The sequence below is a fragment of the Vombatus ursinus genome, unplaced genomic scaffold (assembly GCF_900497805.2).
Source record: "Vombatus ursinus unplaced genomic scaffold, bare-nosed wombat genome assembly UNPS02014864.1, whole genome shotgun sequence".
NCBI classification, from domain to species: domain Eukaryota; kingdom Metazoa; phylum Chordata; class Mammalia; order Diprotodontia; family Vombatidae; genus Vombatus; species Vombatus ursinus.
In genome coordinates, this window is record NW_020954642.1 from 4,041,412 (window position 1) to 4,056,849 (window position 15,438).

A 15,438-nucleotide genomic window follows, 5' to 3' on the forward strand; every position below is an offset into this window, starting at 1 on the left:
CAGGGGAGGTGCTTATCATCTTGGGATCAGCCATGACTGGATTTAGCATCTACATAGTAACCAGGTCATATTCTCTTGGACACCCAGATAAATTTGATCCCTAGGTACATATTGTTAGAGCTCAGTCCTTGCTCAGCAAAAATCCATAGCTTGCTTATTCCTATACCCAGATAAAAGTCACCTTTCCAAGGTGAAGGGAAGATACTGGGGAGCACCAGGAAGTATCTCCTGTCAAGGTGGAATTTGAGTTGTCTTGAAGGAAGCTAGGAAAGCTAAAAGGCTGAGGTGAAGGAGCAGAGCATTCTAGGAATGGAGGGTAGCTAATGCAAAGTCAGGGAGAGGGGAGATGGGGTGATGTGTTCCAGTCACAAATCTCTTGGAAATCAATCTGGAAGAGTCATGGCCCAGGGCTTTGCCAGATGAGGAATACAGGGTTCAGAAGGCGCTAGCATCATGCAAAGCAACTAGCCAGATTGGGAGCTGGAACATCCCTGGATTCTAAGCCTGATATGCAACTAAATAGCTGTGTCACCTTGGATGAGTGATTTCATCACTCTGAGCCTCAGTTTCTTCATCCATAAAGTCAGGAGTTGGTACTAGATCATCCCTCATATCCCAGCCAATCAGTTCTGATGTTCTATGACCATCATTCTGAGGTTCTGTATTTTTAAGGTTCCTTCCAGCTAAGCAAGAGGGATTAAAAGCCACTATTTTTTGTCTCTGTGTCCTTCAGATGAGCAGAGCATCCTTCCGTGTAAGAAGGAGGAGCTGCAGTGTGACAACGGGCTGTGCCTGCTGAACTGGCTACGCTGTCACTACAAGAAGGACTGTAGTCGAGACTACATGTCCATCAAAATCAGCTGCTCCAGTAAGTCCTCTTTCTCACGCCACCCCTCCCACCCTGAAGGGTACCGCCACCTGAGCTCTGGGCTGCCTGGCATGGGTGCCTCACTCTCCAGCCAGGCCCTGGGGTGGATGCTTTGGGAAGAGGGTTGGTGTTTTTATTAAAGACATCATGGGTTTTGCCAAAGAATTAAATTAATCAAATAGCAGGTACCCAGGGAGGGCAGGAGGGGAGAGAAAAAAAAGGGAAAATTTTTGTAGTATAGTGGAAAGGTCACCAGATATGGAGCCAAAAGCCCCAGCTCTGCTGCCTAATAAATGGTGGGACCACGGACAAGTCATTTTAACTTGAGTCTCCAATTCATCATCTTTAACAGCCCTTTGGACTTCTTGTATTAGATATCCCATAGGCATCGCAAATTCAACATGGCCAAAACAGGATTCATTATCCTTCTTCCCAGACATTACCCCATTCCAAACTCCCCGATTACCATCAAGGGCATCACCATCCTTCCAGGCACCCAGGCTCCCGACCTCACTGTCCATCCTCAGCTCCTCCCTCGCACTCAGCCCCAAGTCTCATCATTCATACCTTCACAATATCACTTCTATGTCCCCTTCTCAACACTCATACAGAAACAACTTTAGTTCAGGCCTTCATTCTAGGTTGCCTGGATAACTGCAATGGCCTTCTCACTGGTCATCCTACCTCAAGTCTCTCCCCACCCAAATCACGTGCCAGTCATCTGCCAAAGTGATTTTTCTAAAGCACACATCTGACCATGTCTGCCCCCTGCTCAATGAACTTCAATAGCCCTCTATTACCTCTGGGATAAAATAGAAAGTCTTCATCCCTGGACCTCTTTCTGTCTTCCTCATACTTTACTACCCTTCACACAGTCTAGGATCCAACCACAATGACCTACTTGCAATCCCTTGAACACAGCAAATGAGATATTTGTAAAGCACTTAGCACAGTGCTTGGTATATAATAGGTACTTTATCAATGCTAGCTACTAGTAGTTTTTTGTTACTACTACCACTAGTATTATTATTGTTGTTGTTATTAGTATTATTACTATCTCGCTTCTCCTTGGCTTTGTACTTCAAAGACCCCTCCATACCTAGAATACTCTGCTTCCCGCATCTCAGCTTTTTAGTTTTCTCAGCTCAGCTCAAATCTCACCTCCGTAAGAGACTTTTTTTGGTGCCCCTACCAAGGTAATCGTGCCTAGTAGAGACCACTTGATGGCATGTAGTATATACGGTGTTGATTCTAGAGTTAGGATAGACCTAAGTTCAAATCTGGCCTCAAACACTTAGTAACTTTGTGACCCTGTGTAAGTCACTTAACAGCTGTCTGTCTTGGTTTCTTCATCTGTAAAATAGGGATAATAATAGCACTTAACCTCTTAGAGTTATTGTAAGGATAAAACAAGATGATATTTGTAAAGTATTTTGCAAACTAAAGTATTATATAAATGCTAGATATTGTCATTCTTTTCTCAAATTACTTTTACCTACTCACTCTCATTCTTTCTCTATATGTGTGTATATGTAAACACACATATGTATCATAAATCTGGCCTCAGCCACATAACACTAGCTGTGTAACCCTAGGCAAGTCGCTTAACCCCAATTGCTTCACCCAAAAAACAAAAACAAAAAAACAAAAAATATATATGTCATAAATACATATGTAAACGCATCTCTGTGTGTGTATGTATATATATATGTATATATGTATGTGTATATATATATATATATCGTATATACATCATTATTTACTTGTTGCCTCCCCATTAGAATGCACACTCCTTGAGGACAGAGAGCCTTTCTTTGTATCCCCATAAATAAGTGCTTTGTGAGTAAGTTTGTTGACCAACTGGGTAACTGACTAGTCTATAAACTAGAGACAGTGGTACCTACCCTACCTACCCCACTGGGTTCTGTGCAGATTAAAAATAATCAATACTGAAGCTCTGGATTGTCCAATATGGACAAGTAGAACAGAGGGGTCACCCATATGGTTTCATGCCCCATTCAGGGCAGCCTTTGCTAGAGATGGGCTGAAGATCCAGGTAAGGTTTAGCAGAGCATCAACCCTGCCACTCCACCTTCAGCTAGGGGCAGGGGGATTTCTTCTGGAGTTGTCAGGCAGCAAACACCAGACCAGCTGTTCCTCGGCCCTTTCTGAAGCCACAGTGACTCTCAGGTAGATGACCATCCTCTAGGGGAAGAATCAGCAGATTAAGGAGTACTGGCAAGAATCTTGCGGGCAATGACTGAGAGAGAGAGACCTCTTGTGATTGTCACAGGACAAGCTATTTCCTTTTCCTTTATAGAGATGTACAATAGAGGCATCCTTAATTTGAAATTTAATCTGCATTTTTAACATTTTCTCCATCCCTTTTGTAGGTCTAGACAACCAAAACAATGACTCAAACCCTGATAACAACAACATTTATATAGCTGTCAAAGGTTTACAAAGTGCTTTACATATGTTATCTCATTTAATCCTCACAACAAATAGGTGCTATGATTTATTCCCATTTTACAAATGAGGAAACTGAGGTTGGGAGAGGTTATATAGTTTGCCCAGGGTCACACAATTAATAAATGTCTAAGGTAGGATTCAAATTCATGTCTTCCTGACTCAAAGCCCAGAACTTTTTCCGCTACAGTGCCGGGTTGCCCTTATCTTCCAGATATTCCAGGAAATACTGGGAACTGTTTTGTCTCTAAGATTTAAGGTCATGGTATGTGAGAAAAATATTGGACTTGGAGTCAGGGAATTTGGAGTCAGGAGTCAAAATCCTCTCTGGCCTCAATTTTCTCATCTGTAAAAGGAGGGATTTGGGCAAGATGACCTTCAAGGGTCCATTTCCACTCTAAATCCATGATCTGATGATCTGCTAAGTCACACAGATAGGATGCAGTTTTGACTGTTGGAGGAAATTCCCATGCTAGGAGTCTTCCTGCTGTGGAAATTGTGGATCTTTCATTTATACATGTATAGTATTTAATATTTTGAAGCTGGCAGCTGGGTGGCACAGTGGATGGATCACTGGGCTTGGAATCAGGAAGACTCACCCTCCTGAGTTCAAATCTGGCCTCAGACCCTTACAAGCTGTGCGATCCTGGTCAAGTCACTTCACCCTATTTGCCTCAGTTCCTCATCTGTAAAATGGGCTGGAGAAGTATCTTTGCCAAGAAAACCCCAAATGGGGTCATGAAGGGTCAGCCACAACTCAAACAATTCAACAACAACAGCAGCAAACTTTGAAGCACTCTCATAGAAACTGGAAAGGGCCTTAACACTTAGAGTGGTAAATAGAACGTACAACATAGGCTCTTAAGAACTGGAAGGGGCCTTGAAATGTAGTGTCAGAGTCAAAAGTGACCTGGCACATAGTAGGTAGTTAACAAACATTGATTGGTTGATTGATAGTCTCTTAGAATATAATGTTACCTTGGGGTGCAAAGGATGTTGAGGAAAGACTAACTCTTCTGATGTGAGGGCTTGCCGAGCCCTTTTCAGGGCTGTTCATTTGCCTTTGGAGTCCACCTTCATCCAACTCTCACCGGTGGCTCTGAGAAGCTGAAGCATGCTCAGAGGCCACACTCCAGTTAATTGTCTTAGCAGAAGGGGTAAAACAGGTTGAAGGTAACCAACAGGCCTCAAACCTGTCAGTGAGTTAGGGGGTGTCTACCCCAAGCATGTGAAGATTTCCCCAATAGAATGGGGGGATGAGAACAATTTGTTCCAAAGGACATGAAGGAGGCTAAAGGAGGCGCTGTAGAGCACTTAGAGCTTGGTCAGATATTGAAGACGTCAAAATCATCCCCTACATCCAGGCCATCTCCGGTCATCTTGACTTCTGTCTTGCCAGTGAATGTCAGTGACTCTGGAAGAGAGATTGAGGCTGATGACTTTGTGCAACTTTGCTTCACTTTAATCCATTTCACACACAAGTCAAGGCATCACCCCATGACGTCCTTAGTCCTCTTCAAAATGAAGGACAAGAAACAACAATAATGCCTCAGATGCCACCTTAGAACACAGAATGTCAGAGTTTAGACACTATCTAGTCCACCCTTTTCATTTGGCAGTTAAGGAAACTGAGGCCAAAAGAGTTAAGTGAGCCAGAACTGAATACAATTCTCCCGACTCTGAGCTTGGTGTGTTTTTCACTACCACAGTTGTATTATTTCAGTCTCACGGTCATTTTGTGAATCACACAGAGGCAAAATATTTCCATAAATTTTGAAGCTTTGGCACAGGGAGAAGAGGAAAATGTATTGGGGGGAAATATATGCATTTGTTTTGGTGACCTCCGTCTCTAAAGCAAGAATTCTTAACATTGTGGGTGTCCTGGGGCTATTGGCAGTTCAGGAAAACCTATGACCCCTCATCAGAATTCTGTTTTTAAATGCATAAAATAAAATACATAGGGTTTTAAATTATGGGAAACTAAGTGGTACAGTGGATAGAGTGCCAGGCCTGAAATCAGGAAGATGAGTCTTCCTGAGTTCAGATCTGGTCTCAGACACTTACTAGCTGTGCTATCCTGAGCAAGTCATTTCACCCTGTTTGCCTCAGTTTCTCCATCTGTAAAAATGAGCTGAAGAAGGAAATGGCAAACCACTCCAGTATCTTTGTCAAGAAAATCCCAAATGGGGTCATGACGGGTCAGACATGCCTGAAATGGCTGAACAACAATAAAATAAAGGAAAGCAAAGGTTAGTGAAAATCAAGATATGATTTTTCCCCCATTCAAGTAGATGGACTCCTTGAAATTCCTCCATTAAGAACTTCTGCTCAATGGGAAAAGATATATTGGTACAAAAATATTTATAGCAGTTCTTTTTGTGGTGGCTAAGAATTGGAAATTGAGGGGATGCCCATCAACTGGGGAATGGCTGAACAAGTTGTGGTATATGATTGTGATGGAATGCTATTATGCTATAAGAAACAACAAGCAGGATGATTTCAGAAAAACCTGGAAAGACTTACATGAACTGGTGCAAAGTGAAATGAGTAGAACCAGGAGAATGTCGTACACAGTAACAATAATATTGTATGATGAAGAACTGTGAATGACTTAGCTCTTCTCTACAGTACCATGATCAAGACAATCTCAAAGGATTCATGATGAATCATACTATCTGCCTCCAAAGAAAGAACTGATATTGTCTGATACAGACTGAAGCATACTATTTTTTGCACTTTCTTTCTTTCATATTTTTCTTTTATTTAAGTCTTCTTGTACAAAATGACTAATATGGAAATGTTTTGCATAAATGAACATATATGACCTATTTGGACTGCTTGCCATATCAGGGAGGGGGGAGGGGAAGGAGGGAGGTAGGGACAGAATTTATAAAGTGTAAAAAATTTTTTTAAAAAATTTTAAAATGTAAAAAATTATTTTAACATGTAATTGAGGGGAAAATTTTTTAAAAAGAACTACTCTAAAGTAGTTTTCAAAATTTATTTATGAATAGTAATGGTAATTCACATTTACATAATGTTTTAAGGTTTTTAAAGAGCTATATACACACATACATATATATGCATATATGCACATATCTATCTATCTATATATATATATATATACTATGTATATGCATGTTGTGTATACATGTTTGTGTGGCTGGTATTTATGTATATATGGTAGCGCAGTGAATAGTATGTCCTAGAATCAGGAAGACTCCTCTTCCTGAGTTCAAATCTGGCCTCAGACACATAATAGCTATGTGACCCTGGGCAAGTCACTTCACTCTGTTTGCGTCAGTTTGCTCATCTGTAAAATGAGCTGGAGGAGGAAATGGTAAACCACTCCAGGGTCTTTGCCAAGAAAACCCCAAACGGGATCACGAAGAGTCAGACACAACTGAAAACGACTGAACAACAAAAAATACATGTAGATTTAGATTTATACTTTGCACAGCTCTGCCTCATTCAAATCCAATTCACATGTAAGTCAAGACATCAGCCTTGTGATGTCATTGGTTCTCTTTAAGAACAGAGAATGAACAATGTATATACATGTATGTGTGCGTGTATGTATGTGTGTTTCTATGTATGAATGAGTGTAAACAATACAGTATAGTTTTAAGTGCACTAAAGATGCGACATTGTGTGTGGGTGGGGGGATATACATATATGTGCATGTGTTCATCTGGCCTTATAACAACTCTCTCAGGTGCTACTATTGGCCCCATTCTACAGAGGAGAAAACTGAGATCAAAAAGGCTAAGTGGGATCTAGAGGGTCACATAGCTAAGTGTGTGAAATAGGAAGCCAGGTCTACCTGACTCCAAGTCCTGTGATCTATCCGCTACACCACCCAGATATTTCTTTGAGGTCCCTTCCAACTCCTAAGAAGGGGTTTTTGTTTCTTTTTTTTTTTAATTTACTCGTTGCATTTTTAATTTTTTAAAAATTTCCACATTTTTACCCCAATATAGTTTGGAAATGGGAGGAAGGCAAACTTTTTCTTAAAAATAAAGCTCCTTTTGTTCTCCCTTGGCCTTTGTTATCTTGAGACTTGTAGGGAAGGTCACACACTTCCTAACTGTGTGACCCTGGGCAAGTCACTTTATCATGTTTGCCTCAGTTTCCTCATCTGTAAAATGAGCTAGAGAAGGAAATGGCAAGCCATTCCAGTATCCCTGCCAAGAAATTCCCAGATAGGGGTCACAAAGAGTTGGACACAACTGAAATGACTAAACAGCAAACTGCCATCCTGTACAATTCCCCCCACATACACATCAGCCCCTTTGCCCTCTCTCTCTCCCTCATTGTTAAATCTTAGCCACAGCTTATTCACGGGGAGAAGGAGAAAGGGACCTTCTCCATTTAATATGTATAAGGATTAGAGCTGAATAGGACCAAGATGGGGAGTAGAGACGCTGGGACTTTCTACTTAATTATTCTTCCTCTCTGCCCCATCAGCTCCATGGGGAGCCCTTGGAGGAAGGAAGGATCTGAAGGCAAGCCCAGGATATAGGAGAATAAAAAGGAAATGAATTTTAGGCCAAATTAATCCTATTGTTCCCAAGTAGGAATAGAATTGTAGACTTTCAGAACTGAGAGGCAGCTAGTTCAGCTTCCTGTTCTATAGCAACACTTCCAATCATCTTCCATCCTCTGCCAGAATATTTCCAGTGACAGGGAGCTCTCTACCCTTGAGGCAAACGGTTCCATTTTCCAACAGTTCTGAAATTTAATCTTCCATCTCAGGCTCCAAGCATGAGTGCCCCTCCCGCCCATTACTGTTTTTGGCCAATTTCTCTTCTCCTACTAGTCTTCTCTACTCCCCCATGGGTTTATCAATCACCTCTAAGCTGATAACTCCCCAATCTATATATACAGAGCTAATCTCTCTCCCCTGAACTCCACCCCCACATCTCCAAATGACTGCTATTAAACAGCTCCACCAAGATATACCACCAGTTCACTTCTTATCAACAAGCATTTCTTGTTGTCTGCTATGTGTAAGAACAGTGCTACATGATGGGAATACCAAGGCCAGTCCAGTTCTTATCAACAAGCATTTCTTAGTGCCTACTATGTGTAAGAATGGTGCTGCATGATGGGAATACAAAGATCAAAGGGCAAAAGTCCTTCTTTGTGAGTGTAGATTCTGTGAGCACCTCAAACTTGAATATCTAAAATGAGACTCTCCATCTTCCTCTGAAAACCTGCCCTGCCTCCAAATTTCTGTTAGTGTACTGATAACACACTCATCATCCCAATCACTCAGGCCCCAACTTATGCGCTATCTGCCTCTCCCTGCTCCCTGCTCCCTCTCCATCCACTAAGCCCTGTTTATTCTACCTCTCATGAATCCCTCCCTTCCTCTCACCTAGCCACCAGCCAAGGTCAGGCCTTTATTGCCTCTTCTCTGGACCAGTGTGATAGAACCTTAATTAAATCTCCTAGCCCCTAGTTTCCCTCCTCTCCCCTAGCTGATTCTTCACCATGGTACCCCCAGATCAGAACCCTGTTTGGCTCACTGTTGATTCTAAGATAAATTACAAATTTCTTTGACATCTGAGGCCCTCCGTCCACAACCTGGTTACCCCGCCCTTCCAAACTTACTGTATATTTTTTACTTTCTTATATTCTGTGCCAGCCAAACCAAGTTATTAGCTGTTTCTCTAACTTACCCTGTCTTCTCTTGTCATCTTGCACTGTTTCTGTTGTTCAGCTGCCTTCTCCCCCACCCCACCCTTGTGTCCCCCTTTATCGTTGGAGAGTTTTTCCCAGACTCCATTTTGAGGAAGGACCCAGACTAGCCATGCCTCCTTCTTTGGACTCTATCACCATGCCCCTATTCAGGTACCCCTTCTTCATTCCCCCCTTCCTCCTTAGTATGTAAGCTGCCCCCCTTCCTCCTTAGTATATAAGCTCCCCCCCCTTCCTCCTTAGTTTGTAAGCTCCCCTCCTTCCTCCTTAGTATGTAAGCTCCCTGAGGGCAGGGATTGTCTTTTTTTTTTTTTTTGGCTTGTATTTGTATCCCCAGCACTTAATAAAATATCTGGTACTAATCAGTAATACATAATAAGTAGTAATAAGTAAGCACTTAATAAATATTTATTGACTTGACTGCCTTTGTGCAAATCATCTCTCATACCAATAATATACTCATTTATTATTTCTGCCTTTTGAAATTCTTCCCTTTCAAGGCTGTTCCATAAAGCCTTGGCTGTCCCTCTGCCTAGGAGGAAGGGTTCTTTATTATCTCAAATTTTTCTAGAGCATTTTCCATGACTCCTTTCTTTGCCACCTAATCATTCTATCATACTCATCTGCATATATGTTTTAATCCTTCTAATAGAATATAAATTCTTTCAGGCAGAGTTTATGTCATTTTCCATCTTTCTATATTCAGGGCTCAGCAGAGAGCCTTGAACATATTAGGCAATTAATGAATTTTTATTGAGTTGAATAATTGAACCAAAATATGCTTCTGTCATTTTCCCGCCTTGGCCCTAATTCTTCCCTCTAGAGTCTCACAGAACAAGTGTTTTCCCTCATCCACTTAACAGCCCTTCAGATATTGGGAATCAGCAATAATGTCATTCCCCAATCTGCCCCCAAACTAGAACTAGAAGGGGCTTTGCTTTAGCCCACCCCGCTCCATTTACAAATTTGGAAACTGAGGCAATGAGAGGCAACAACTTGTCCAAACTCAGGTAGTAAAGGTGTGATTCAAACCTAGATTCTCCGACGTCACATTCAGCTTGTTTTCCACCGGATACCATGCTGCTTCTCTCTCTATTCTATCATATACAGAAACCACCCCCAGGAGACTGGCACCTGCTCTGTTTCCCAGAGGAGAAGAGCCCACAGGTCACAGCCTTCTCCAGGAGAATACACTCCTTTGTCACCTATAGTTGTGCCCAAATAAAGGAGTCTTCTAGTCTCTTTCAAGGCAAGGGCTCTGTGCTAACCATGGCCAGGCCTCTTTGTGGGGTCTGGAGAGGGTATTGTTACTGATCCCCTCTAGCAGCTAGCTTGGGCTGGCCGTGTTGATAGGCATGTGAACAGCTCAGCCCAACTCTGTCTAAAGCTTTCGGATGGAACTGTGAACACCTGGAGCCCTAGTCACCCCTGCAAAAGATACACATTCCCATTCTCAGGTCTGCAAAGAGCCTGCCTCCTTATCCAGACATCCAGAATGTGTTGCTAGGATACCTGAGCCAACAGCCCCTGGCATATCTTTGATTCCTTGAATCAAATCACCTTGTCACCTTGAAACTGTAACTTTTACTCCACAGCTGTCAGTGAGAAAACAGCATTGAGGGTTCAATAGTACATGCGCCTGACAAAGAAACAACAGACTTACACATACACATGCGTGAGCACACATACACACACACACACATACACACGCACACGTTGTCCTTCATACTTAAAGAGGACCAAAATGACATTATGATGTTGGGGTCAAGGTACAATGTATCTGACTATGACTGATCAGACCAATACAAATTTGGAAGGCTCTACCGTGGGTTGGGTACACATAGTCCACATGAACATTGGGAGTGGAGATGTCCCTAAACTGGTACATCTCCCATTTCTTTGGAGCTACCAGAATTCTGTTTTGCTTATAGAACACAGCACCTTCTTTGATGCATGCACACCGTGCTGGGCAGTCCTGTGCCAATGTCTCCCATGTCTACTAATCAATTCCAGATTTCTTCAGAGAGACCTTGAAAGCAACCTTGTATTTCTTCTTCTGCCCTCCATGTGAGCACTTACTTGTGTGAGTTCTCCATAACATAGTAATTTAGACAAACATAGGTTTGACATTCGAACAACACGGCCACACACTTGGTGAAAACCACCTCCACGACAGGATGAGCTCAGAGGCATGTAGCAGGGGCAAGGCATCCTCTACTAATTGGAAGCCTTTAAAGGGAGATTGTCTATCTGCATTAAAGACTTCTGGTGGTGGTGATCTGACAAACTGACTTTCTCAGCCTTTCTGAAAGAAATTACTGCAAGGCCAGAAATCCTTTATAATTCCAGTCAGATCACTCACATGGGACCATGTACCCTGGAGAATTATGCCCCAATAGCATCTGGGATTACTCCCTCACCTGGCCTTCACTATTTTCTAGTTCCACAGAAGATCAAACCTTAAAGATCATCTAGTCCAGTCATCCTCTGTAAAACAAGGAGGGGACCGAGGGTCAGAGTGGCTAAGTGACTTGTCCACAGACATGCTTCTAGTAAGTATCAGAGCCATACTCAAATCCTGGTCTTCCAACTCGAAGGCTGGCACCCTTTCCCCCGTACTTCACTTTCTCCCATCTATAGCACACACGTGAGCCATGTGTGAATCCCTCTGACAACCAAGAAATACCCAAGGAAGAGAATGTGCTATCCTCACATTTCCTCAGAAGAACAGAACCTGTAGTTAAGGTTCCCCACTTGTCCATCTGTGAGTATCAAGAAAAAAAATCTGGGAGTTGAATTGAATAAGTCACATTGCTGAAAGATGATTACTCACAGATGAAAACTGGCCCCTAACTTGACTTTTGTTGGAAGTCTGACTGAAGCTATGACTGTTTTTACTATTGAGGGAGGACACCTAAGGAAGAAGGCCAGGCCCTCTCATCCTCTTTGGCATTTCTGGTACAATGACTGGAGAGAAGCAAAGAGAGACAAGAACAGCTGTTGATGTGTTTCTCTGCTTTCTGCACAAAGACAGATCGCCGTCCTTGTCCTTTCTATGCAACATGACATTTGGTAATGGAAAACACCCAGTGGACACTGACAGATGGCTTAGAAAATCATCCTCCTTAAACCAAGGTACAGGCATGCTCTGCTACAGCAGAGGGGCTGTCTGCTTCAGGGCCCTTTACCTCAGGGACTTTTCCATGGTGACCACAAGTTTGTCTTGCTGTCGTTATTATGAACTCATCCACTTCCAAGCCTTGCTGACTAGTTATCTACAGATAAGTGTCCATGAGAAAAAGCACATGAATGAGCTTGAGTGAAGGCCGTTCTACAAACATTCTCCACCCTACTGGTGTCCAGTGGCCATCCCCCACTTTGTGAGTTTGTCTCATACTTTCCAACTGGTCGATCTCCCTGCCTCAATTCTCTCCTTACTCTCCTTGATCCCCCTGTTCCCTCCCTGGTAGCTGAGGACTTTGCTTCATAAGTAACTGAAAAAAAGAGAAACTACTCATCCTGATCTCCCCCTTCTCCCTTCCTCTCTATCTAAAACAACCCTCAACATCATCCCTTTTTCTCTTCTACTTTACTCTAGTATCTAATGAAGAGATGACCCTTCTCTCCACTTCTGTGCATACCCTTGATCCCATCTCCTCCCGCAGATTGCCCCCATGGTCCTTCAGTCTCTCCCTATATACTAGCACCTAGGTGTCACAGATGATAATGCCCTGAGTTTGGCATCAAGAAGACCAGAGTTTGCCACTTACAGTTGTATGACCCTGGGAAAGTCACTTAACCTCTCTCAGCCTCAGTTTCCTCATCTGTAAAATAAGGATAGTAAAAGCACCCACCTCCTGGAGCTGTTGTGAGGTTCAAATAAGATAGCATACATTAAACATTTTGCAAAAATCTCAAAGTGCCACATAAATGCTGACCATTATCATTATATTCATTCCTTTCTTGCTGCCTAACAAACAACCCTCCCATATCCTCATAGATCTTATCTCTCTTCTCTTTCAAATCCATACATCTAGAAAAAGCAATCTTGACTTTGTCTCCTCTACTCTCACTCACTCCTCGACATTTTTGCAGCCTGGGTTCTGACCTCATCACTTAGCTGAAATTGATGTCTCTAGAGCTACCACCAATCTCTTAATTACCAGATGGAATGGTCTTTTCTCACTCTATATCCTTCTGGACCTCTGCACCATTTGACACTCTCCTCCTGTCCTATATCCCTCTGAGGGTTTTCATGACACTGATCTCCCTTGGATCTGCTTCTATCTGTTTCACTGCTCCTTCTCAGTCTCCTCTGATGGGTCATCATCACAATCCCACAGTCCGGTAGCCTCTTAGTTGGTTTCCCTGCCTTAAGTCTCTCTCTTCTCCAAATCATCCTCCACACAACTGTCAACATGATTTTCCTAAAGCCCAGGTCTGGCCAAATCACTCTCCCTTATACATAAAACTTCCGTGGTTCCCTATTACCTCTAGATTCCAATACAGCTTTCTCTGTCTGCCATTCAAATTCCTTCAGAACCTGATTCCAACCTACCTTTCCATTACTATCCTTCCCATTCTCTGTGGCTCAGTCAAACTCCCTCTCTTGCTTCTCTTCACACACAACACTCTATCTCTAGTCTCTAGGTCTTTGTACAACCTGTCCTGACTAGAATGCAATCCCCTCCTTGCCTTAACTGTCTCTTATATCCTTTATACTCTTCAAAGCTCAGCCCCAGAGTTTCTACAAGAGGTTTTTCCCCTGATTCTCTGCCCTTCCTGCTAGTACCCTTTCTCTAAAAAAATTATTGTATATAGTTCTAAATGTATATACTATATATACATTGTATATATTTGTAAATGTACATGCTGTCTTTAACAATATAACGTAATCTCTTTGAGGATAAGGACTATTTCTTTCTTATCTTTATATCCCTATTGACCAGCACAGGGATAGTATCCAGGTATCAGGTGCTTTATTGATATTATGGACAAGTCAACAATCTGCATCAGTAGAGGGAATTTCCACTCCAGAAGTTTCATACACTAATGAAATCACAAGTCTTGCCACCAGCTCCGACCTACCAGCTCCTCCAAAATTATTTGTAAATGAAAAAAATTGGAAATAACCTAAATATCCAAAATAGGGGAATGGTTGAATATATTATGATACATTAGTGTAATGGAATAGTAGAATACAATTGATACTGACAGATATGAAAAATATTAAAAAGAAACTGTGGAAGTAGATTTATGAAATGATGCAAAGAAAAAAAAAAGCAGAACCAAGGAAACAGAGTAATGGTCTAACTACCACAATGCAAAACGAAAAGTAAAAGAGAATGAGTGAACCAAGAATCCTAATGGAGGTTCAAAGAAAAGAACTGAAAAGTTATGATATTTTATGCACTGATATTAATTAAATTAGTAAGGCAGTATGGCATGGTGGAGAGAAAGCTGGCCTTGAACCCAGAAACATCCAGATTCAAGTCCTGCCTCTGACACATACTGGTTGTGTGACCCTGGAGCAGATCAGTCAAGTTCTCAGAGCTCTAGGCAACTCTCTGAGACTCTAAATTGATGTGAAGGTATTAATCTGCATTAGTTAAAGGTTATTTAGTTTCAGTTGTATCCCACTCTTCTTTTGGGGTTTTCTTGGCAAACATCCTGGAGTGATTTGCCATTTCTTTCTCCAGCTCATTTTAGGGATTAGGAAACTGAGGCAAACAGGGTGAAGTGACTTGCCCAGGGTCACCCAGCTAGTGTCTGAGGACTATTTGTACCGACCTGTGATGGAGCCTTCCAAGCTCGTATTGGTCTGATCAGTCAGTCACCTCCAGCATGACAATGTTATTTTGGTCCTCTCCAAGAACAAAGGACAACAACCAACCAAGTGCCTGGGGCCTGATTTAAACTCAGATCTTCCTGACTCCAGGCCCAGCATTCTATCCACTGCACTACTTAGCTGGACTTGGCAAAAGGAGTTGCCTACTAATAAAAAACAGAGTTCAGTCCCTATCCCTACATATTCCTGGTCCTCCTTAATCTTAGTGCCTTCCTTCTGAGATTATCCCCAATTTATCGTGTCCATATCTTGTGTGTATATAGCTGTTTGCATGTTTTCTCCTCCATTGGATTGTGAGCTCCTTGAGGGCAGGCACAGTTTTTGCCTGGTTTTGTATCCCCAGCTCTTATCACAGTGCTTAGTACATGGTAGGCACTTAATAAATGCTTGTTGACCTTGACTTACTAAGTGAAATTAGTTGTTGAGGTGTTCAAAATGAAGTTTTTATCATTTAATGTAAAGCCATAGGTAAAAAGAAAGAAAGAAAGAAACAAAGAAGGAAGGAAGGAAGGAAAGAAAGAAACAAAGAAAGAAAGGGAAGAAAGAAAGA

General features: G+C 42.1%; 1 protein-coding gene across 1 annotated transcript in view; it reads left to right on the forward strand.

Moving 5' to 3' along the window:
- Window positions 1-15,438, forward strand: part of LOC114027908 — a 102,805-nt gene that overhangs the window by 18,803 nt on the left and 68,564 nt on the right. The window contains exon 4 of the mRNA XM_027842080.1: window positions 734-868. Coding sequence (XP_027697881.1) covers window positions 734-868 — 135 coding nt within the window. The remainder of the gene's footprint in view (window positions 1-733; window positions 869-15,438) is intronic.